The sequence below is a fragment of the Staurois parvus genome, unplaced genomic scaffold (assembly GCF_062004578.1).
Source record: "Staurois parvus isolate SC_StPar_1 unplaced genomic scaffold, SC_StPar_1.0 ptg000347l, whole genome shotgun sequence".
Classification (NCBI taxonomy): domain Eukaryota; kingdom Metazoa; phylum Chordata; class Amphibia; order Anura; family Ranidae; genus Staurois; species Staurois parvus.
This window is the reverse complement of record NW_028318143.1, coordinates 6698534-6724839: the sequence shown is the minus strand read 5'-3', so window position 1 is coordinate 6724839 and position 26306 is coordinate 6698534. Positions and strand designations below refer to the sequence as shown.

Here is a 26306-nt window from a genome sequence, read left to right as displayed (position 1 = left end):
AATACATAAAGTGCATCATAATAAAAAAAATTATAAAATTAATAATTAATATTAATAAAAATCAATAAAAATTAATAGTGAAAGTCCACAGAAAACACCAAAAAGATTTTTTGTCCGTGAAATATATATATATATATATATATATATATATATATATATATATATATATATATATATATCAAGTGAAAAAATATCAAGTGAAAAAATATTAATCAAGTGACTGCTCAAAAAAAGTCAGGCCACCCTCTCCATTCCACCATGTAGAGTTAATGAACAAAGGCAGACATGTTTGAAGTCCAGCCTGGGTGACAAACATGGCTTTTCCATAGATACAGTGGAGGAGTGAATGTAGCTTGCCACCCAAGGACAGGAAAAGTGTTGTTTACAGGATTACCTTGTAAAAGTAAAAGAAAAAAATTCTGAAAAAAGAAAACTAACGCAGGTACCTTCTTTATGATATGGTAAACTGCTATGTATTTATATACATCCTTTTATGGGATCTTCCAAAGTTTGTCTTTGCTGCCCAAATCATTAACTCTCACTTCTGCTGCAGCACAAAGATTCTTGCCAATCTTTGAGTGCTAAGCAAGAATGCAACAGGGAGTGGGCAGTACTGGGCAGGGGCGGACTGACCATTTGAAAACTCGGGCACTGCCCGAGGTCCCGAGGTCAGTAGGGGGCCCCATGAGATGCCCCTGGTACCTTTTTCATAGGCTTTTTTTAGTTTGGGCAAGGACACAGGGGCCCCATGTTCCCCTATTGCCTGGGGGCCCCATGAGTTGTCAGTCCGCCCCTGGTACTGGGAACACAGGTTTAAAGATTTTCTTGCTGGAGCCTTCAGGGGCAATTGGTGACTTAGCCTTACCAGCATCTACTGAACGAAGACTGTAATAATTTGGAATTCTAATATTTGAAAATAACATCCTACTTGTACTTGCCACCAATAATTTCTGTCTGTGTTCTCTGCTGTGCTGAGCTGCTGTAAGATTTAAAGGGTGTGAATCTTTGGTTGACTTAACTTTATAAACATTTCTATTTTAGGGCGCTAAGGGGAAGAAAGGATTAAGAGGACCACCTGGCAAGTCGGGAATTCCTGTGAGTAGCTTTGGTATTTTACTAGCAGAAGATATCTCAGCTTTAGAATCATTTGAATTCATCCATGCTGGACGTCCATTTATTATCAGCTGTGATACCACAAGGCTGTGCGCAGTCCCAGCAGGCAGATGTTATATTAATGCCAGATGTTCTCTATTTCATAGATTTTTCCAGCAGCCTTAAAAGTGAATGTGATTTATCTGTAGGATTGTTAGCTCGTTCTTTTATCTGATTTGGACAGACCCACGGGCGAAAGCCTTTGGGAAACAGGTAGTTGATTTTCTTCGGGAAGTAATGGGCTCTTCTCTCCCTTCAGACCCCAGATAAGTGATTTTGTAGCAGAGACAGATTGAATCAGCAATTATTTTGGTGATTTGTAGCTTGCTACAGTTTTGCTGCTGTGGCTGGACACGGTCTCATGCACACTGGATGTTAAACAATTGCCAGTAGTGTTAGCTGTAGAATGCTGTGCTAAAAACTTGAGTTTTGTCTTGTTTTTGCATTAGAGTTTTTCAGTGGTTTTTAGCATTTTTCAGCTTCTTTATTTTTTTTTCAGTTTTTTTTTTAAGCGTTTTTAAGCAAAACTATACTCTCAAAAAAGCTTGAGGCTCAAAAACACTCATAAACACCAGATAGCCACTGTTTGCAACGTTAGAGTGTTTTTACAGCTGAAAAATTCTTCTTCAAACACAGTAGTTTGGAGCTTTTTTTTCCAGCCTGAAAACGTCCCTATCAAAAAACGCTGATAAAAGTCTATGTGTGCATGAATACATAGGATAACATGCTAGGGAGTTTACTGGCTGCAGAAAAAAATGCCAGAAGCCAAAAAAGGCAGCTGTAAAAGCGTCCAGTGTGCATGAGGCCTACAGATCACTGGTGTGACGTGGTGTTCTGCAGCTGCATGGGATAAATGGAGTCGATTCTGAAGTTGGCTTATCTTGTAGCTGTAGACATTGCTAAAATTCAATTGCTCAGCCACAAGTCACTGAAATCTTTAAAACACCTTCAGTGGCCGGTTCCTTCAAGAAAGATGCTTATGAGTAGCTGCTACAAAATCACTTGCGTAACATTGCTCCATAGGTAAATGCAATTTTAACTTAACGTATGATTTAAACATTTTTTGCAAGGTGTTTATTTTCACATTTAAAAAAAATACAATTTAGAACCATCCCTTGCAAATCAAAGCTAGAAAAGATTAACCTCAAATTGGAACTATTTAATTTTCTAACCTGTTGTGTTTTAGAGGACAGGATGTGAAGGGAAATCTCTTGAAAGAGACACAGACAAAAAAAAAAGCTCATGGGTTTTAAACCTTCCCTACTCTATAAAAATAACAAAAAAGTTTTAATATTTTACAATGATATTGATGAGGGCTATATAGTTACGTTACAAAAAAATTGAATGTTTTTCCGGTAGACATCCACAGTAGCTCAGGGCAATACTTTGGTAATGCAAACCTGTCAAAACATTTGGGGGCTGACCGCCTTCTAAAAATGCTAAATGCCTGACTGTTATACTCTGATTTACATAATTTTTGGATCACTGGCTTTGAATAAGTATGAAGATCAACACATTAGGGCATACACCCTGTGTAGAATTTACTTAAAGCAGAACTATACTCACCTCTACTCCAGTGGTGCAATGGCCCGAAAATCCCTCAATAGTCACTAACATCTTGGCTAGTCCTCTTCCGAATTCTCAGTCTTCAGCTGTTTTGATTGCCCGGCCTGACATGACAGCTTTGATGTGCATATGCTGGAGTTCATTCATCTTTGCAGATGCTGAAATTGCTCACTGAGCAGTGCAGACAGGCAGGTAAAAAACTTTAATGCAGAAGAAACATAGGGGTTGATTTACTAAAACTTGGGGAGACCAAAATCTGGTGTAGCCATGCATGGTAGCCAATCAGCTTCTAACTTCAGCTTGTTCAATTAAGCTTTGACAAAAAACCTGGAAGCTGATTGGTTTCTATGTAGCGCTGCACCAGATTTTGTACTCTCCAGTTTTAGTAAATCAACCCCATGCATGTCTTTTCTGCATTAAAAATCCTGCCTGATTGTCATTTTTTTTCCACTTGATGGAGAACCAGACGCTCACGGCAGTGGTTGTTAATTAAGCGAGGAACACATGACAATGAAAATGGACTGCACAATGTGATTGCAAAATGTACAGTTAGGTCCATATATATTTGGACACAGGCACAATTTTAGCTTTTTTTCAGGTATTTACCAAAACATATTCAAGCTATAGTTATATAATGGATATGGGCTGAAAGTGCACACTCTCAGGTTTAATTTGAGGTAATGTCCATGGGTTCTATTTGAGGTAATGTCCATGGGTTCTAGACTTCAGGCAGTCATTGCCAGTAAAGGATTCTCAACAAAATATTACAAATGTTACAAACATTTTATTTATGATTATATACAATTGTCCAATTACTTTTGGTCTGTTGAAAAAGGGAGGATGACTACTCTTAAGAGCTGTAATTCCTAAACCCTTCCTCCAGTTTGGATGTACATACCCTCAAATTAAACCTGAGAGTGTGCACTTCCAGCCCATGTCCATTATATAACTATAGCTTGAATATGTTTTGGTAAATATCCGAAGAACAAATTGTGCCTGTATCCAAATACACCTAACTGTATATTATGAAAATTTTAAGAGATTGAGATTAAAATTAATACCCAACTTTGAACTAATTTATTTGTTATACGGTTCCCCAGCTGGGTTAGAAGAAAAAAAAACAGCAATTTAGGCTGCAATACCTTCAAGCTTGCCTCTGGAGTACTTTGTTCCTTTCACAAGGTATCCTCAGTCTTTGTTAAATAATATGCAGCTTTGCTCAACCTATAAAACAGAACAGATACTGTGAATACTCAGGGGGTCACAATGGCACCCATCATTAACAGTGTATTGATGCAAAGATGTGATGATATTGGGGCCACTGTACATCAAGAAGGACTGCCTGACAGTTGGGTTTCAAGGTGTTGTAAAAATTGACAAAGTGATGTATATATTGTATTTATATAAGAACATTGATTTACATTATTCATCAATAAAAGACAGGTTTGTACCATATAAATACATTGGAATGATGATGAATTGATTGGTTTCTAAAAAAGTCCATAATTGCATGTATGTATAAGATGATATATGAAAGAAACCATACATTTCCTTTAAATTAAGGTACACTGTGATGTAGGAATTGTATTTATTGGTCATTAGTCACAGCATCTGAAAAGTTTATGATAGCCAAAGGCCAAGTTCCCCCCCATAAGACGATAAGTTTATGTTTTAGGGAAAACAAGGTCCACCAGGACTTAGAGGTGCAAATGGTTTCCCCGGCTCTGACTCTGTGATCGGATTCCCTGGAAAGCCTGGTTTACTTGGAAAACCTGGACTACCTGTAAGTATTCATACCTTATGAGATGTGTGCATGAAGGGGGACAATCTGCTAAGCATTGGTTGCATTTAAACTGGTGAATTAGCATAACCTTAAGGTAATTTCAGAAAGCATAACAACTATTTCACTACGTCTAGGTTCACACCTTAGCATTTTCCGCAGCGTTTTGCAGAAATACACTACAGTCCATTTAACATGATTTCCTATGGGATACGTTCACATCTCCGTGTTTTCACCCGGTGCGTTTTCTGGAAAGGGTCACAGACTTTTTTAAATGCAAAACATTGCGTTTTTGGTTCTATAGACTTCATTGGAGACACTGCAGAAAAGCACGTAGTGTGTTTTTGCTGTGTTTTTGATTAGTTTTAATCTGCCTAGCAACAAAAAAATGCAAAATGCATAACAAATGTAGCAAAAATGCATGGGCACCGCAAATAGCACTGCAGAAACGGATCAAACGCAAACTGCATAGGTGTGAACCTAGCCTTAAACAGAATATTGGTCTTGTGTTTTCATGTCTCTAACAGTCCTGAGGAATTGTGTGTGTGGTCAGTTCTGCTTCTTTTTGAAACCACTAGGATATTTGGCTGTGCTTTATGTGACAGTAAGGATGATTCACTGGTGCCGTGGGCACAAACATAGCATTGCTCAACCTTGTCTGTAGATGAACCCTACAGAAAATTTACTTTCTGGTTTAGGAGATGAGCTAATTTGATTATTGCCCATCTTTGTAGTTTCAGAAATTGAGCTTGAATGGTTAAATGGTTTTAAATGGTTATTACTGGATGGACTTCTGTCTTTTTACAGCCAGACTAACTATGTAACTATGTTAACGTGAACCTGTGCTTTGCCTGTGAAAGCTCCAACAGCAGCTTATGCTCACCTTCTCTTTGCTCTCCTGCTGCTTTGTTAGGCCATTGGGATTTAAGAGAGGTAGTCCTGTATGCAGCCATTAGACCAGCCATCCTCTACCAGGGTTCCTCCAGAGGTTACTAGGGGCTCCATGAACAACGGTTGATTCGTCTCATATTTGATGGTGTCTGGTTCCATTGCCAGTGCCACTTAGCAAAGTCAGCAGCATGACACCAATGATCTTTTTAGCTGGTATTCTGACCACCACTGTAAGGGGAATTCTTCCCATTGACCCCTGAATTGCTATTAGTAAGGGTTTCCCAAGCCCTGAAAATTATTTTAGGGGTTTCTTTGAGTAAAATGGTTCAGTAAAGGTGAATTAGAGGATAAATCTAAATGTTAGCTGGGACTTTAAAGGGTCTATGTCTGGATATGACAAAGGTCCGCACAATCTGGATGAAAATTACCGTATTTGCCGGCGTATAAGACGACTTTTTGACCCTTGAAAATCTTCTCAAAAGTCGGGGGTCGTCTTATACGCCGGTACACATGTTAGGGGGGGCTGCGGCATTAAGTACAGGGGTTTGCAGGGGCTGATGTCTCTTACCTGGATCCAGTCCCACAACGATCCGGTCCAGGAAGCGCGGCGTCTCCTTCAGTTCGGCCACTGGATGTTCGTGCGGCTGCTCGGCTCCGCCTCCTCACCGGTGATTGGCCGCCAGAACTGTAGCTCAGGAAAGGCACACAGGCGGCCAATCACCGGCGAGGGGGCGGAGCCGAGCGGCCCCGCGAAAATTGAGTGCCGGAGCAGCAGGTAAGTGTTCTGTGTAGAGGTGCTGCTGCAACCACATATGCTGGCTGCAGCAGCACCATACGAGAACAGGGTCAGCAAGTCTCAGTGGGAGGAATAGTGCCCCATCATTGGTGTCACTGATACCAATGATGGGGCACTATTCCTCCCACTGATACCAACGATGGGGCACTATTCCTCCCACTGACACCAACGATGGGGCACTATTCCTCCCCCCCACTGACACCAACGATGGGGCACTATCCCCCCCCCCCACTGACACCAACGATGGGGCACTATTCCACCCCCCACTGACACCAATGATGGGGCACTATTCCACCCCTCACTGACACCAATGATGGGACACCATTCCTCCCACTGACATCAATGATGGGGCACTATTCCTCCCACTGACACCAATGATGGGGCACTATTCCTGCCACTGATACCAATGATGGGGCACCATTCCTGCCACTGATACCAATGATGGGGCACCTATTCCCCCCACTGATACCAATGATGGGGCACTATTCCTCCCACTGATACCAATGATGGGGCACTATTCCTGCCACTGATACCAATGATGGGGCACTATTCCTCCCACTGACACCAATGATGGAGCACTATTCCTCCACTGATACTAATGATAGGGCACTATTCCTGCCACTAATGCCAATGATGGGGCACTATTCCTGCCACTAATACCAATGATGGGGCACTATTCCTCCCACTGACATCAATGATGGGGCACTATTCCTCCCACTGATACCAATGATGGGGCACTATTCCTCCCACTGATACCAATGATGGGGCACTATTCCTTCCACTGATACCAATGATGGGGCACTATTCCTCCCACTGATACCAATGATGGGGCACTATTCCTCCCACTGACATCAATGATGGGGCACTATTCCTCCCACTGGTGTGCATTGGAAGAGGGGTAGTCTTATACGGCGAGTATAGCCCAAACACTACATTTTAGCAGGAAAAGTAGGGGGGTCGTCTTATACGCCCAGTCGTCTTATACGCCGGCAAATACGGTACCATATTTTCTGTAATATGTGTAGTTCCTATATCACCTGCACCACCTAGTGGCCATAATTGTGTTTTTTTTATCCTATAATACCTCAATCAGGAAACAAAAACATATTGTGGTTCCTAGACAGTGCTAGACGCATAGAATAGTCCTGTTGCACATGTTCCTGGAGTTGGCCATGGTACATGGGTAGCTGGGAACTGGTGTCAAAGCATATATCTCCAACACACCATGAATCTTAAAAATAATGTCCAACTGTTAATAAAGTGATCACATCACAGCAGTGAAAGTGCAATGATTCAGAGCCACACAGGACTCCTTCATCAGGCATGTGATTGCACCAAATCATATGACTGAAGAAGGGGTCTTTAGTGGCTCTGAAATGTTGCACTATCACCGCTGTGATGTGATCACTTTAGTTGGATGTTATTTTCAATATTCTTGGTGTGCTGGAGCAGGGGCCGACTGACAACTCATGGGGCCCCCGGGCAATAGGGGATCATGGGGCCCCTGTGTCCTTGCCCAAACTCAAAAAAGCCTATGAAAAAGGTGCCAGGGGCATCTCATGGGGCCCCCTACTGACCCCGGGCCCTCAGGCAGTGCCCGAGTTTCCAAATGGTCAGTCCGCCCCTGTGCTGGAGATATATGCTTTGATGATATTGGAACAACACACAATAGAGGAGATACGACAATTTTCGTTCTGATTATTCTGCACAATAAACATTTTATACATAGACCCCAAGCGTAAATTCAGGTGTTAGGTTGAATGTTTGGTTATATGGAGGGTTAAAGGCTAGGGTCAGACTTTCCAAGCACTTCTGTATTATTTAAAGACATCTTTTGAAAGTATCCAATAGCCCAGTAGCATTCTAAGGAGAAGCAGAAGTATAAAAACCCACAATGACCCCAACAGAAAGGGTTGGTTGAATTCTCCCTTAACTGGAGCTCTTCCCCACATTTTTTTACTTTCCAGAAAAGGAAATGAAGTAGCAAATGTCTCTAATATTCTTTCTATTATCTGTTCCAAGAACTGTTAAATGACAATTTAATATGTTCATCCTTGACTGTAACTGGAGACATAAAAACATGCTTTTACTTAGTGTGATTTTATTGTCTTTTTATCTGACGCAGATAGTTCATATGTTATGTGTATAAAACAATATCAGATACATTTGACTCTTCTTTAATGTTTTGCTTGTTTGATGTATCTATAAAAATATACGATAGGAAAAAGTTTTTTTTTTTTTCTTTTTCCTGTCCATTTCATTGTTTGTTGCCACACAAGGCCAAATTAATCCCAAGCTGGAGCTTTTGAAAAATAAAAGGGAAACCTGAGTTTTATTAACAGCTTTGCCAGCACATCTGTATGAGACATGGAGCTGTGTGCGGCAGCTTCATATGGCTATTTATATTTCACAAATTTTCATGTGTTTAATTGACTTTATTGATTGAGTCATGGCGGTTGAGTTCAGTTCTGTGCCGAGTTAAAAGGAAACAGCAAGGGCAGCATGGTGGCTCGGTGGTTAGTACTGTTACTGACCAATGTCTGATTGCATTAAGGACTTGACATCCCCAGGAGTTGTGAGTTTGTCACCATTTTGTTCAGCTAGTAGCTGGCTATCCAGTAAAAGACATTCAGGAAGCTTTAAAGTACTCTGATATTACCAGCGCCCAATTTTAATCTGCTCAGCAATCAGTGAACCTGGGAGTGCTCAGCTCCGAGCATTTCTGAGTCCACTAACCTTTCAGTAAGGCCCCTTTCACACGAAGAGTCTGATCAGGTCTGCCTGTTAGTTTTTTAGGCAGACGTGATCCGACGCTCCTTTTGACCAGCTTGTGTAAATGGACTTGTGTCCATTTATACTCGCCTATCTCCAAACCGATCCAGTCCAGTAAAAAATAAAAAAAGGAAAGGGATCCACTCCCTTTTGTCTAAGCTTATTGGATCAGGGGGAAGTCAGGACAGTGGAGTCCATTTACATTGGCAGCTCATAGAGCAGAACGGGATCTGTCTGTGTTCTCTCTATAGAAACTAAGTGGACTCGGACATCTTATCCAGCTGCTTTGCTCACTCTTTTCTCCAGTCACATTGGATAAATGGGTCCTTTTTCTTTCTTTCTTTAGCGGCTGGAGGCACTTATGGTGGACTTGATCTATTATTATCATTTATAGTGGACATTAGCTATCATTATTATTTTTATAGTGCTACACTTTTTGTATTATTCAATCTGAGGTTTTTGTATCTTTTACCTGTGTTAGCGGCTTTCACTGTACATATTTTTTAATCTGAGCGCAGAAACCTTTTGCATTTTGAATAGAAATTGATTCCCATCAAGATTACTTACAATTCTTCTCTAGATACTGGCACATTGATTTGGTTCCACTGAAAAACAGACTTTCTGTACGAGTGTATGAGTGTACATTAGATTCTGAGCTCCCTCAGGGGCAGGGACCAATGTTATCGCACTTCAGTGCTCTCTGACAAGTGTTGTGAAAAGTGTCAGAGCTGTTTGAGCAAATATAACTAATAAACAAATAAAGTAATCTATGTTTGATTAACCACTTGTCCTCCAGAGGATTTACCCCCATTCCTGACCAGGCCATTTGTTGCGATACGGCGCTGCGTTACTTTAACTGACAATTGTGCGGTCATGCAACGCTGCACCCTGATGAAATTTGTGTCCTTTTTTTCCCACTTTTCCCATGAATTGAGCTTTCTTTTGGTGGTATTTGAACACCTGTGTGGTTTTTATTTTTTGCGCTATAAAAAAAAAAGACCAACAATTTTTAGAAAAAAAAAATATTTTTGACTTTTTGCTATTAAACATGTTCAGTAAAAAAATTTTAAAAATCTAATTTTGTCATAAATTTAGGCCAACATGTATTCTGCTACATGTTTTTGCTAAAAAAAAATCCCAATACGTGTAAATTAATTGGTTTACGTGAAAGTTATATCGTATACAAATGGGAATATATATGCTGGGATTTTTTATTTTTACTAGTAATGGCGGCGATCAGCGACTTATAGCGGGACTGTGGGACTGCGGTGGGCATTCTGACACTGGGGGGGAACTGACTTGGTATCACTGACATCCCCAGTGACACCAATACAGTGATCAGTGCTAATAAAAAGCACTGACACTGTACTAATGGCACTGGGCAGGAAGGGGTTAACATCTGGGGTGATCAAAGGGTTAACTGTGTGCTGGGTGTGTTTTACTAGGGGACAGTGTCTGTTTGCTTCACTGTAAGCACACTGCTGTGCATGGCTGTGCTGTGCACAGCCATTCAAACCACTGTGTAGGAGCTGACAGGGAGGATAACTGTTTTGTTTACTAACAGGTCTCCCCCTGCCGGAGATCCTCAGCAATCACCAGGCGCCGGAGAGTAATCACTGGTCGGGACCCAGTGACTGACAGCCGCGGCCGCGAATGGCGGTTCGGGTAGGGTGCGTCCGCCCCCCCACCTGGAAATGCAAAATCACGTATATATACATGATTTTGTGCACCTGTACCACCCTGTAGCAGTATATTTGCTATAGGGTGGATGGGAAGCGGTTAAAAGGTTAGTCAACCTTAGGCTCCATGCACACTAGAGTTTTTTTTAAGCTCATAGAAGCTGTTATCAGCATTTTTGTTCTGCTCCTTACTAAAAAAAAGTGTTACCCTATGTGTCCATGCACACTATTTTAGGCTAGTAGCGTTTTTCAAGTTTCACATTTAGGAGCAGAAAACTGTTTTTGGGAGCATTTTTCTGGCACAACAAAACCCATAAATGCTCGTAAACGCTGCCGTGCTCATAATGAGGGACTACCACCATCCCTGCCATCCCTGCACTAAGTTCTCAAGTCTGCACACTTGTTGCAGCAATTATGTGGGTTCCCCTTCTGTCTTCCTCATTTTCATTTATTTTACATAATGGAGAATGTAATGGGAAGCACTGGAAAATGCAAATATATTGTGGGGTATGAACATCAAAAACCCCGGGTAGGCAGGAACAGATTTGGAAAGTTTGGTAGGGAGATCTCACTGTTGGCGTATCCAAGACAAATAAGAATCCAGAGGCTGACTCAGCCCACCTGACTCCATCTACAAAGTAAAATATCACTTTCAGATCAACTGACCTTTTAATTTATATAGCACTGCTTACACTTGTCCTGTTTTCAGAGTGACTTGCAGTCTGCTGGCCCTACCACAGTTGTGCAAAGACACGCATTACAGTAGGGCTACGTCTTTCCTTATGAATGGAAAATGGAGCACCTGAGAAAATCCAATGAAAAACAATAGTGGGACATTTTGGAACTATAGCATGGAGCTCAGTGCTCCAAAAGCCACAGTGTCAACTGCTTAGCCAGAATGCTGCCAACATGTTGTCAACCAATAATGTTTTTGTTTCTTTTTGAACATTCATTTCTGCAGGGGGAAAAGGGCAATCCGGGGCTTCCTGGACTGGCTGGATTACCTGGTGGACAGGGGATGAAAGGCATTCTTGGCATCCCAGGCAGCACAGGAGCACCAGGACCTAAGGTAATAAAATATCTTGCATGTATATTTCATGGTGGAGTACATGATTACATTAATATCAAATTGATCATTTGATTTATAAATACTAGGCATGCATTGTGTCAATATTCATTGAATGACTGCATTAGTATTATTGTAATGTTTCATTGGCACATGAACAATTGTGGGATGGGAGACAGAAGAATTCAGAATGACATTTGTTTTATTTAACGCGCTGTACTGAGCACACAGTATAAAAGGTGATCGTGTGATAAATGAGCAGTATAGCCATCCTGTGAACACTTAAAGGATAAGTTCACTTTAAACAAAAAACAATAAATGCACATTTTATTGCAGGTGAAAAAATGCGCATTTGTTTTTTTATGTTTTTGAAGCCTGTAAAGCGTTGCAGCAGCAATCTGGCATGCAGGTCTCCAGCAGACTGTCAGTTTAATCTGTGTGATCACACCTCGATTGAGCAGACAGTTCAACACTGACTGGAAGACTGAATGAACTACTGCAGCACTCCACAGTGCCATGGTAGTTCATTGAGAACTACAAGCCGACATCCGCAAAGGACTCTGTGAATGAATGATGCATCCATGTGGGCAGAGCGTGACAGCTAGTTCAGGAAACTTCTCCTCACACTGCTGTCATGGGGTGGTGGTGGTGGGGGGGAGTTGGGCATTGGCTGCAGCAGTGGGAACGTGTTACATGTTCTACCCTAAAATCCTTTACGCCAACCATAGATGGATTTAAATTTGTCCGGTTCAGCAGGAACCAGCCAAATTCTGATCCACTTATGGGCAGGCTGGTTGCACTAACGTCAATCCATCAACCAGCCTGTCTGTTTTTTTTCGTGCGACCACTGCCGGCTATATCCACAAGCAGTGATCATTGTATTCTGACAGCTGAGAAACCTCCCGCTGTCAGGACACAATAGCTCCATGAGAGAGATTCAGTGTTTATGGAGGATTTGAGGAATTTTCTTTCCTTCAGTCCATATGGTTTGCCTGCCTTAGGCTTATGTCAGTTAGGTTGCTTCACTGCTAGAGAAAAATCACCAGTAGTAGGATCTCTAAGGAGGTTGCTTGTCTGTCCCTATGGAATCACTCCCTCTGTAGCCAGATGCAGCGAGATAAGAAAAGAAGAAGAACATCAACGGCACACCGTGGATCTCCAAACTGGGTCAAAAAGCATGATGTCACATGCCTGATGAAGGGGTCCTGCGGGGCTCCGAAATGTGGCTCCTGCTGTAATGATGTGATCACTTAATAAAGCTTTTGGACCCAGTTTGGAGATCCACAGTGTGCTGGTGACATTCTTCTTCTCTGACTATTCTTGGTTCTAGCCAATGGTCACTGCATCACCCACTTACATACACAGCCAACTCTAAAAACAGTGTGCGTTGGGATAGTGAATTCGAGATGCGGCGAGATATCACTTTGTCGCTGGCCCAAACACTGCTCAATCACAATCGCTAGCAATTGGAGCCACATCGTGCTGCCTCAACTACAGAGGGAGGGACAAACAATCAGCTTCTTAGCACTCCCGCTGCTGGAGATTTTAACAAGTTGCTATGGACAGGATTGCTAGCGCGAGTTGCTCATTTGACATCAGCCATGCTATTTTACTTCAAGAAATGAAAAGAAGTTGAAGCATAGTATAACGTTCAGTCTTCACAACAAGGTATTTCTGTGGAATGTGATTGATTTCTTAAGATGGTATGGTATTCTCCAACACAGTAATCTATTACTGGCTCAAAAGATGCCAAGACTGTTTAAAAGCCAAGCTTTATTTTTTAGACTTTGCACACCCTGAATAATTTTTACCCTTGACTCTGGTTTTTTTTTTTCTTACTGTGTTGTAGGCTGTTTTAGAAAAGTACAGCAGGAGACATACTTTTGGTTCCACACCCCCTTGGAACAAAGTCCAAGAAGAACACCAATTCTGGTGTTGTGCCTACACCCCTCCCTGTGCTTTTCTATTCATAAAGAACAGCCTGTGATGGTGAGGGAGCACAGTGTGGCTCCCGCTACAGCCGTTCCCAGCTTACAGTGGGCAAAAAATGCAGGGGTAAAAATTATGTATGGTGGCAAAGGTTTACACAGTGAAGGTGCCCAGAGTACATACTGGAGGGGTTGGCTCTATACTGAGAAACTGATTTTTCTATATAGTCTATATTTTGTATATTGTCTTAATTTGATTTGCATAGTTGTTCCGAGTCATGGGGGTTGATTTACTAAAAGACTGTTAACTTTATCATTTATTTTTTACATTGCAAGGTCAATTTTTACGGGTATTGGAATGCATTCACTTTGCAAAGAATACCCAATCAAGGGTATTGCAGGGAATACAAAAAGAGAAACGGGTTTTGCTTGTACATAATTGGATGATTGAAGTCAGCAAAACTGATGTGAACTAGTATTTTTTGCAGGGGGTCGTCAGTAATGGCAGTGTTTTATACTGCCGTACTAAAGCTTTCCTTTCACTTATGTGCTATAAACAGGGTCCCAGTAATGGGTGATAATTTTATCATTACAGCATCCTAGTATGCAGGCCATAGGATCCACTGGGATTGGTGTTAGGGCCTGTGTTGAAGGGATTTTGTTTTCTACAGGTGGGTTTTTCATTCCTATACCCTAAAGTCTTTGGGAATGCAAAACTCACTATAAACAGGTCAGAAGGAGCTTAATTGCAGGTCAGATATACTTGGCAATAAATTCCAAATGATCTCAGAATCATCTCAAACTGATGTCACACTGATGCCATCCACACAAGCAGAAGGCTAATCGGCATAGGCCCTAACCTAGTTTACTTTGGTAATATTTACATTTTACACATCCTCTACCTTAATTTCTAGTCACATACTTGAGTGATGTGCTTCTTTAATAACCATCCTTGCCTTACATGAATGAAGAAACATACCAGAGTTATCCTCAAATAGATCATCTTGAACTGCTGTATTGATGTGGCCTAATAAGAAGGCTGGAACAACTTCTTCCCAGCATTGACTCTGTGCACACCATTGCCAATCTCATGTGCAGTATGCTTGTCTGTTTTTGACCCATATACAAAAACTTGGAGTGCCACTCGATGCACTGCAAAACTTCCCCCTGCAGTTCAAAGTACAGATCGGGGTCTGACGTTCAAACAAGCTCATCCAGGCTGAAACAGATCGGAAGACAGAAGGTGAAAAGGCAGCACCCCAGGACCCAGCCACTATATAGAAAAGCATAGCCAGGAGGAGTTCAATCTCAAACCGTATATGTACCTCTCTATATAGTGACTGGGTTCCGGTATCCACCTTCTGTCTCCCAACGCTTGTCTGCTTACTTTTACCCTGGCTTGCTGTTTTGTATACTTTCAAAAAATTTTAAAAGAAAGATGAAACACAAAAAAATGTATTTCTGTTTTACCTTTTTTAGGGTGAGCATGGACTGCGTGGTCATCCAGGAAAGCTAGGCTCAAGAGGTCACCCTGGAAGTCAGGGAGATCAAGGGCTGAAGGGCGAGCCTGGCTTGAAGGGTCTTCCTGTAAGTGTAGCTATTTGCTGTTTCAATATTAATGATATGGAGAAGTGTTGGCTGAGCATGGACAACTCCCTATAAACCTATGGGCCCTTATGGGTCCTAGGAACAACATTCATAAAAACCGTAAAAAGACAAGACTACCACAGATTTAATTGAGAGTCAAGTTAAGCCTGGTACAACCAAGCTGGCTGAATGAAAATAAAACTGAGAGAACACTGTACTAAGTGATGCTTGTGTTCTGACAACGGGTGAAGGCCCCCCCCCCCACCAGAACATGCTAATCAGCGCATGCATTGATGAGATGCTGGTTTTCCAGCATGACCCTTCAACAAAATCCAGTGCTTAGACAGCTGTACACATGGTCCAAATGTAAGCCAGTTCCTGCTGAACGATATGCGGACTTTGTATACCCAGCTTTAGTCTTTATTGATCAAAATAGTGACTGTAAGAAGCAAAAATGCTTCAGGGGCAATCATGGCTCCCCCTTCATCAGGGTTTTGGAGTTAAGAAAGTGTTGTTAATTGGACCGGACTCTGAACTCAAATAAATATTCTTGCACATGTAAGGGCTCGTTCAGATCGCTTGTGCTGTTAGCAGTGACTTGAACAAGCCCTTATAGGTGCAAAAAATATTAATGTTATAATGAAAAGAGAATGTAATAAATTGTGGTTTTATAGGGAGAAGATGGTGACCAAGGCCTGATGGGTTTTCAAGGTTTCCCAGGACCTAAGGTATGGTTAAATGTCATCATTCTGTTGTCTTGTTTCCAATGCTGTAGAAGAACCTTTTAATTGATGAAGATGAACTCCAAACCACAGATTATTCTATATCTTCTTACAGCATTACATAGTCATTTTATTGCTATTATGTCTTACATCTCCAGAGTTCATTCATTTCCCTAGACAAGTTGATCCACGTACTACTAGTGACTATGTTTGTGTCCAGTATGAAAACCCTAGCCCAGTATAATGGTAAAATTGACAGAATCATGGAGGAACCATTTCCATGTTATGTTAAAGTCTACACACACAGAATGAATGTATCTCTGCTGATCTTCATCATTACGTGTTCTGTCATCTAATTGTGTATTCCAGTTGGTCAGCTATTCCTATAACATATATTTTAGTTATTATTGTATTCTTTCCCTTAAAGTAAATGTTTGTGAATTTTTTTGTATTTAGATGCTTTTTGTACAATTTTTCATTGTTATATAGAATATATAGAGATTTTTAGATTAGCGATTGGGGGGGAGATCAGTATTTCACCTTCGTTGCAATATTAAGTAATTGATGGGCAATTGTTGAGATAACAAGGCTGATTCACTAAAGACGTTTAGGAATATTCACTTAAAGGGTAACTCTACTGTTGTGGGAAAATATTTAGCAAATTAAAATGAAAAACAATATAACATATATATATATATATATATATATATATAATTGCGACACAAGCCACATTGTAATTTAAAACGATAGCAAACTCTTGAAAAAAAAAATTTGCTCCTGCAAAGCAATATCATAATGTGCTAGTATGCACCGCATACTATTTATTTATTATTATTTATTTATGGTACTTATATAGCGTCGTCAATATACGCAGAGCTTTTACATATATATTGTAAATTCACATCAGTCCCTAACCCTCAAGGGGCGTACAATCTAAGGTCCCTAACTCACATTCATACATACACATACTAGGGCCAATTTAGACAGGATCCAATTCGCCTACCAGCATGTCTTTGGAGTGTGGGAGGAAACCGGAGTACCTGGAGGAAAGCCACGCAGGCACAGGGAGAACATGCAAACTCCAGGCAGGTGGTGCCACGGTTGGGATTCGAACCAATGACCCTAGTACTGCCAGAGGGAAGTGCTAACCATTTAGCCACTGTGCTGCCCACTATCACGTTATGAAAGACTTTCCTTGAGACAAATCCCTCCAGTGGTACTCTGTCACCACTGCAGAGACTTCCATCTTCACCTGATCTTCCTTCCAGGTTTGCGGGCTGCAGCTGCATGAATGGCCGAGCCTCATGACGTCACTACATGACATGTCTCTGCCACGGCACACAGCTTTGAAGGAATGGCATGAGTGTGCCGTTCCTTCAGAGCGCATGCGCCGGTGACGTCACTGGCGGCTGCTCACTAGAATATCTCCTAAACAGTGCACATTTAGGAGATATGTTCAAGTACAGGTAAGCTTTATTATGAGTTTGCCTGTAGGTAAAAATCAAAATGCCAAGTTTATTACCTCTTTAATGTTATTATAATGAACCTTTCTTTTGCAATCGGCAGCACTTTCATTTTCTGTAAAGTCAGTATGGCACCCTGGAGGCATTCTGTATGTGTGGAACACCCCCAGAAATGTAATTTCCTGCTTGTGTGATTGGCTTACTGATTTACCCAGAAGTCTGAACTACAATATATTGGATTTTAGACATCCTCTGCAACGAAAATGTATTTTGTGTTGCAATGCTTCTAAAGGGGTAATCAATTCTAAAGGGATGCAGGCCTTGCAGCTTTCCTTTTTAAAGCACTGTTCAACCTCAGAATCTGAAAGACAGAGGAACAAACAACTTTTTCTTCAGAACAGAAACAGGTAGGAAACTGCAGCAACGTTTTATAAAATCCCTGCAATGTGTATAGATCACCCAGAGGGGATTTTTTTCACAGCAAAAGTGGAGTTACTCTTTAAATGTTATGTGAATATTCAGTTCAATTATCCAGTCATGTGAAAAGCAAATTCATACTTACTTTGAATACCCAATCACTAGCAGACATTTTTCACTTGATTGCATAATTAAGGGATAAGCTCGCCTTTCCAAAAAAAGTAATACATACACATATTTTTATAGAAATATGCATTTATTATTTTTTCCTGCAGGAGCCTGGAAAGCATTGCACCTGTGATCAGTGGATCAGGGGTACAATGTCAGGCTTCTGCAGACAAGCCCTGTGGCTCTCTCCCCATACTTTCATATGGGCTGTCTGTTTGAAAGGTGCAGGGCTTGTGAATGAACTACGAGAGCACTCACTAGCACCCTCACAGTTCATTCTAAACCACAAGTCGTCAGCCAGTTCATTCATTCATTCACAGGAAACTGAAGGGAGGATTGGGGGAACTGGCAGCAGGAGCTGGAACATGTAATATATTCCACCTTTAAATATGTTCCAAAAGGTGAATTTAGCCTTGAATATTCACACATTTTTTTTCACTGAAGATTCTCAGTACCTTTATTAAAGCAGCCCAACTGTTTCGGCCAAATAGGGAGTTCATTGTTTTACACGAGTCAGTCCTGAATGAGGCTGAAATTGAGAGAGATGAGCAGCATGGCACCTCCATTGTGATGCACCAAAAAGTAGAAACAAGAACCTTCATATGTAATGAGCAAATATGGCTGCTCTCATGTACAAATATAGTTGCAAACTATACAAAGACGCAAGGTTCTAGGATCATGTTTAAAGCTAATCACTTTCACATGTTGCTCTAAAAAAAACATTAAAAGTCTATAGCTTGCCATAGTTGTTGGCCTAACTATTGTTTTTTCTAGGAACATAAAAATTTTGCATAGATCAAAAATAAAATTGGCTAAGACTATCAGACCATGACTGATCATAGCTTGCATATTAAACCACATAAAAACTGTCATCAGGGCCTCTTGGCTGGTTGTCCAACTTTTTTTTTTTTTGGAAGAATGTTAGTAGCAAGCAATTCCACTTAATCGAAAAATTTGTTCTGTTAGCTCGCTTTGGGCAACTACTACTCCAAGTTTAATAAAGCAGTACCATTGGAAATATTTTTACTTCTTCCTATTTCTTCTGTATATGCGTATTTGTGTGTGTTTTTATTTACATGGATTTTTCTGATTCCAGGGTCCAAATGGTGACATAGGTCTAATTGGCATTATTGGTCCCAAAGGTCCGGCAGGGCAAATTGTAAGTGACACACAATGTTTTTCCTTCTATAGAATCCTAGACAACTTCTTGTTTGTTGGTGATCAGCTTGGACAGATAGGAAAGTGCACAATTATTATTATTATACAAGATTTATAAAATGCCAACATTTGGGCAGTGCTTTATAACAAAATGGAGACCGTACAGTTACAATACAATTCAATACAAGAGGGTTAGAAGGGCCCTGAGAGCTTCAAATCCAATCTAGATGTAGCGCCCTCTAGGTAGATAGACTTTGTTGTCTTATTAGTTAGAGGCTGGGTAGCAGCCTGGGATGAGTCAGCCTGGGAGTGAGGCAGGAGTTCACCTCAGCACAAGCTGGGAGGCTCTACAGGTGAGGGTTTCTGGACCCCTCCCACCCTTCCAGACACTGCAAGAACTTTCTGGAAGGGAGGAGGCCCAGATCTGCATGTTTGAGGGACCTTAGTCAATCCCCAGACAGGAGGCAGGAGGCAGGACATGGTGACCAAGGACAACCCTTACATTTGGCAGAGCCTGAGCAGCAGGGGAGTCGGGTGGTAGATGGACTGATAGAAGGCTGGAGTGTACAGCCTGGGAGGGTGCCCCAGGGAGGGGAGCCTACCCACAGGCTGGTTGCTGGACAGGAGGATCTCCACTGGCAAGAGTCTCCTATGGAGGACATCCTGAGCAACAGGGAAGGAGCCAGCCCAGAGAAAGGCCTGAAAGCAGCTACCAACCCACCTTGCAGATAGGACAGTGTGAGTACTCCTACACCCCCTTGGCCAGATAAAGGGAGAGGGCAGTCAGGTGCAAGACCCAACTAGTTCCCATCCGGGACTACTTAACTGCTAGATCTTGGAATCCCTTGCCCAGGGATACCCTCAGTGCAGCTGGGTGAAGAGGAGGATTCATCTGGGGTCTGAGGAGGTACACCAAGGGGACTTCAGTGCTCCTCAACAGAGACAGTTGCTCTTTTTGATCCACATTTTTGTACAGTATTGTGGCTAAGACGTTTGCAGTTCCTTGGGCATCCCATATTCCCCTAGACACAATCTAAGTTGTTAACCCCTTAATAAAAACAACAAAAAAAACAGGTCAAGGACTGTTTGCTGACTTTGAATGTGCAAGTGTGGAAAATGCATGTGTTGCCTGACCATGTAGAGATTATTGGGACCCAAAACAAATCCAGTGGCCCTCAAGAGGGTAGTGCTACACATATATCAGTTCTTCTCTCATTAGTTTATTATGCTGATGTGTATTTTTCTGATTTTGTACAGGGGAACAGTGGTCCACTTGGCCCTGGTGGTATAATTGGACCTACAGGTGGTCTGGTGAGTATCACAACATCAAGCATCATCTGTGTTTTGTATAAATGTGGTTCATTTTTCACTACATTTAGAGACTGGATGTGTATAGAATGCAGGTATAAGAAGATGATTCTTTACTAATCAAAGTATGCTATATAAGATCATACTTTGTTGTTCCTAAAGCTGGAGGAACTAGACAAAATTTGCTTAGTGCTTGGCCCTGCTAGCCTCCTATGTTCGTCAACAGTCGATTGTTTGATCAACTTTTGTTGAAGGTGCCTGCTAGAAGATTTTTGGCCTAGCAGTAGCCATCCAATCAGATGCAGCAGCTGTGCTGGTATTTTGACAGCCAACAGGGCTAGCTGTCAGAATAAAATAACTGCAACATGTACAGTGTGGATAGAGGAATCTGGTTTTGGGCAGAACAAAAAAACACTGAGTGGCCAGCTATAGCCATTAATCTGGTTCCTGTTTTTACTTTTACCTTCTATTCCGCACTAGAAACAGTGACAGACTTTTATTAAACTGTAATCCCAAAAGCAAACATTTATTATATGGCAGCTTATGAATTCTTAGATATGATGGCTGCATTTGTTTTCTTTTTTGGGCTCTTTCCTCTATTTTCATCTGGTGGTCTGGCCAATAAGTCTGCTGTTTTTCAAAAGAACAAGCTCTCTTGTAGATGTAGCAGTTACAGGGATGAGGCAAAGCATTTAACTTTGGCAGCGGTGCTTACAATGATCAGATTTTATTTATTTATGTAAAATCTTTATCCCAAAAAGGAAAACAATCTGCTTTCTGTAATTGCATATACAGTGTTATCTGGAGCTGAGCTATAATTTATTAGTGTATCTAAATCTGTTAGTACATCTAACACTACTCTCCCCCCAGACTGAGAATGCTGCTGTCCAAAGGTGCCCCCTGTGCTTATTCATTTAGAGTGGAGGCGCTCTAATACAGGAAGTGTGTTACTGGCCAGATCACCAGGTGAAAACAGAGGGGAAAAAGCCTATAAAAAGAAAACGAATGCTGCCACCACATCAAATTATTGTGCTGCATACAAATGTGTTGACAAGGAACATGCTGATAGGAGGAGGGAGTAAAATAATTAGAGGGATGAACTCATCAGTCTGCTGCTGATCCGTCTTATGGCCAATCAAAAGGCTGGGGATGGAGAGAGGATACAACTGTATGGCTGCCTATATCCTTTATGGGTGCCATCCACCGGGCTGTACTGTGTGTGAGAGCTGTGTAAATTTCAGGACTAGGTGGACAGAAATACAAATCATTATGTGTTTCATTTGTTCATTCTGCTCTTTGTCTAAAGCTCAGGTTTAAAAAATTTGTTGTAGCAAATGTGTTTTATTTCATAATAAACCAAAATATTTCAAGCAATGAATACTGGTAATGTTAAATAAAAGTTTAATCTTCTAGTGAAATATAGCCAGGAGGACAAGGCATATCTTTGTATACATATAATGACATATTGTTTCCCTAATAATGTGGAAGATTTCAGTAGCTAAGTACAGAGTACACTCATTTGGCACAGTATCTCACTCAGAGAGTGCAGTCTTAACATACTTTTTTTCTGCCATCATAACAGTTGCTGCTGAGGTGGTCCAAGTTGTTTCACAATAGTATTCACACAAATCTATTGATATTTTTCACCTGTGATAGACCGTGTTTCTGGATAGATTATATGATGGTGTAAATGTTGAAGAAAAGTAATATTTTATTTTGAATATTTTGTCTGCTTCCCACTTTGTACATATTTTAGAAAACATCCTATTAGATTTCTATTGTACTATATTTACATAGCAGGCTTATACATGCTCAAAGTCTGCTGTTAATGGCATTCTTGCACCTAAAATATAAAAGTAAGCCTTGAGATGGATATATGAACAAAGCTTATCTGCTCAGTACTTCTAGTTTCCATTGAGGCATTGAGGAAAGATACCAATTTGCCCCTTTCCCTTTTGTTGGCAGTCTGGTGATCCTGGAACATACATTCCGGTGATACTGGAGCACCTTTCTTGTTACTTCTCACATATAGAAACCTAAGATAAAATATGCTAGTACTATGTCACTACCATTACTATTTATTTTTTCACTGCCACCAATCAAATTTAAAGTGGTTGTCCAGTCTAAACTCCATTAATCTTAACTTCTTGCCCTCCAGAGAATTTACCCCCCTTCCTGACCAGGCCATTTTTTGCGCTGTCATGCAATGCTGCACCCAAATGAAATTTACGGCTTTTTTTCCCCACAAATAGATCTTTCTTTCAGTGGTATTTGCCTGTATAGTCTGTGGGTTTTTTTTTTTTTGTGCTATAAACGAAAAAAAATTTGAGCAAAAAAAATATTTTTGACGTTTTGCTATTAAACATGTCCAATATAAAAATGTACAAAATCAAATTTCATCATAAATTTAGGGAAAATGTATTCTGCTACATGTCTTTGCTAAAAAAAATCCCAATATGTGTAAATTAATTGGTTTACATGAAAGTTATAGAGTTTACAAATGGCGGTATATATACTGGAATTAATTTTTTTTAACTAGTAATGGCGGCGATCAGTGACTTATAGTGGGACTGGCATTCTGACACTGGGGGGGAATTGACTTGGTGTCACTGACATCTCCAGTGACACCAATACAGTGATCAGTGCTAATAAACAGCAATGACACTGTTCTAATGGCACTGGGCAGGAAGGGGTTAACATCTGGGGCGATCAAAGGGTTAACTGTGTGCTGTGTGTGTTTTACTATGGGGCTGTGTCTGTGCATTCCACTTTAAGCACACTGCTTTATATGGCTCTGCTATGAAGAGCCTGGGACCTGGTGATTGACAGCCGAGGCCGCGAATGGTGGCGCAGGTAGGGCATGCGTGCGGCTCGCGTGCGCCCCCTACCTGGAAATGCTAAATCACATATATATACGTGATTTTGCGCACTCCTGACACCCTGTAGCAGTATTTCTGCTACAGGGCGGTGGTAAAGCGGTTAAATCTACTCCCACCCCCATTGCAAGCCCTATACTAACTAATGCCTTGTAAAGGAAAGATCACATGATAACCCCAGCGGCTGGCTTCAGGGGAGAGGTGAGAGCAGCGACAATGGCTGCAGAGCCTGAGCAGTGACATCACCCATAGACTTACTATGGGGCATCAGTGGTCTGCTGTTCCTCTTCTACACCAAAGCCGGCGCTGGGAGCTGATCACATGACCGGACCGGAGTGCCCTTGGATTAGGTAAAGTACACACATCTTTCCTTTACAGAGTAGTAAGAATAGGGTTCGGAATGGGGGTAGGAGTAGATTTAAGCGTACATAAGTTTAGACTGGACTTCCACTTTAAACATGCCTTGGAAACCTGAATGTGATTAAAAAAGCAGAAAGAAATTAAGTTACATAGCATGTGCTTCAAGAAGTACACTCCTATTGCCTTTCTGCTGACCCTGTGAGGTGGTTGGTGTCTGCTGTGGATGCACTGAATTGACGTGTGACTCTGAATATTGTAAAATAAGTGGAGTTTCTGATTTTATCCCAGGAGGGTGTGGAAATACATTAGCAGCTCACTGACTGGTTTCCCTCGTTGCTTGGAAGGGCTCTTTAAAAATGAACTCATTTCTCCTAACTTTTACAGACAAGGAAGCTGCCATCTTAGCCTCTATTTGGTCTGCTGTTGTCATGATGCAGCACATGTGATCGTTATGACACCAGCTATTTGATGGCTTGACAGTTTGGTTGAGAGCACAAGCAACTGTGACAGTTATCAGTCATGGCATGTCTTGAATGTAACTGTTTAAGAAAACCGTTAAATTGATGAGTTTAGTTGTGCTTTAAGATACCTACTAAATCTGGATGCAGTCTAAAAGCTCAGAGTAATAGGAGAAATACAGTTGCGTCAGCTGAGTCCTTGCAGGTAATCTGTAGTGAACACATATTATTCACTTTTGATTTTAAAGAAGTGTAACGTTTTTAATTATTTATTTTAGGGAAATCGTGGTGAAAAGGGCTCCAAGGGGGAAATGGTAAGGCAACAGATTTATGTGACACTGGGGTTAATTTACTAAAGGCAAATAGACTGGGCACTTTGCAAGTGAATTTGCTCCAGAGCTTAGTAAATGAGGGGAAGAATAAGAGTGCAAAGAATACCTAATCACATGCAAGGTAAAAAAAACAGCATTTTTACTTGCAGAGGATTGGATGGTGGAAGTCAGCAGAGCTTTATCACATTCACTAAGCTCTGAAACAACTGCATTTACAAAGTGCCCAGTCAATTTGCCTTTAGTAAAACAACTCCATTGTGCAAAGGAAATAAAATCACCTATAACGATGTAAATTGTAACAAAGCTGAGTACATATGGCTATAAAACAGAGAGCATGAACCCTGCTGAATGCCCCGAATGATCACTATAAGAATCAGTTGCTGTTATGAAAGCTGTTTAAGGCTTTAGTTGCCTAACTGAATAGAAAACGTATACCCCATAGATACATACTAGATACATACAAACATACACCCCATAGATGTACATAACTTTCTCACTCAGGGCAAAGCAATGCTTGGTAGCCTTCATCCTCTGTTACTGATCTTTTTCTTCCCTGCGTTCTACTGACAACCTGTTCGCCCCTTCATAAATCCAAAAAAAGCGATGTGCAAGTTCAATGTGGTCTGCTCAGATCTTATACAAGGCTAGGGACCTTCTCCACTGCTCCCACTACTCGTCACAACATTCATATCTGCCAGCTAGCTGGTCATGCATCATGTGCAGAAGGGGAAAGAATCTTCCCCTTATTCAGAAGTACTCGGCCATATCTGGACGCTCTCGTTTTTTTGGACTTCCGCTGACTTATTTGGCTATTTATTCTCTTGGATATCAAACAACCAAGATTGAAAGTCATATGAGGGTAGTGTTGGCATTGGTTTGCAGTACTCATTCACCAGTTTCTGCTGCCCCTTACATCATGTGAGTTTTTGCTGTGCCTTCTAGTCACTCGTGGATGGCAAAAACAGTTGCAAATTTGCCCACCTGTTATCAGTCAGAAATCTTGAGTTTTTGGGTTTTGGGTGAGTACTTGGAATGCACAGCAAAAACTCACATGGTCTAACCCTAGCTTCACATCTGTGTGGGTGGTGCTGCTGCGGATCTGCACGAAAATCTATGCAGCCGCACCACCCGCACAGAGAAATTAGTTTTAATGGCACACCGCCCGAACTGGAAAACGCAACCGTACTGGGAACCGAGGTTCCTGTGCGGGCTGCATTTTCCGCACAGGAACCTTGTGTCATGGGCACGGGAGTCCATTCAAATGAATGGATGCTCGTGCATAACATGGGACGCACGGCCCCATAGATGTGAACCGGGGGTTAGGAGCAGCAGAAGCAGGTGGACGAGTTCAGCTTAATAATAAATGTGATAAAGATCTGCTGATATCTGAAAATTCCATCTTTGATCCTTCACATCACCTCTCCATTTTCATTATGGTCATTAGACCATTACAAAATCCAGACTTGCCAATACTGAATATCAGAACCAATATTTACTGTAATCACAAATGTTTTTACTTTTACTATTTATGGGAATTATTGTGTTTGTTTTCTCTCTTATTAGGGACCTCAAGGACCAAGAGGGCAGCCTGGTCCTCCTGTAAGTATAATGTATTACATAATGGGCATCATACAGCCACTTATCAGTACACTAATAGTTGTCTGTGTGGTCTCAACAACCCACCAGACTTGTCCTGGAATCTAAACCTTCTTATTTTAATTTTATTTTTTTTTGTGTGATTTTTGTTTTTCATATATACTGTGTGTATATATATATATTTTTTTATAATATTAATATTTTTTTTCTACTATTTGTTCTTCTAATATA

General features: G+C 41.1%; 1 protein-coding gene across 2 annotated transcripts in view; it reads left to right on the top strand.

Annotated features, from left to right (window-relative positions):
- COL24A1 (collagen type XXIV alpha 1 chain) overlaps positions 1–26306 on the top strand; it is a 384809-nt gene that overhangs the window by 336392 nt on the left and 22111 nt on the right. For both annotated transcript variants that reach the window (XM_089684422.1, XM_089684421.1), the window contains 9 exons: positions 1042–1095; positions 4394–4501; positions 11598–11705; positions 15110–15217; positions 15892–15945; positions 19084–19146; positions 20403–20456; positions 24426–24461; positions 26043–26078. In XM_089684422.1, the coding sequence (XP_089540548.1) occupies positions 1042–1095; positions 4394–4501; positions 11598–11705; positions 15110–15217; positions 15892–15945; positions 19084–19146; positions 20403–20456; positions 24426–24461; positions 26043–26078 (621 nt within the window). The remainder of the gene's footprint in view (positions 1–1041; positions 1096–4393; positions 4502–11597; positions 11706–15109; positions 15218–15891; positions 15946–19083; positions 19147–20402; positions 20457–24425; positions 24462–26042; positions 26079–26306) is intronic.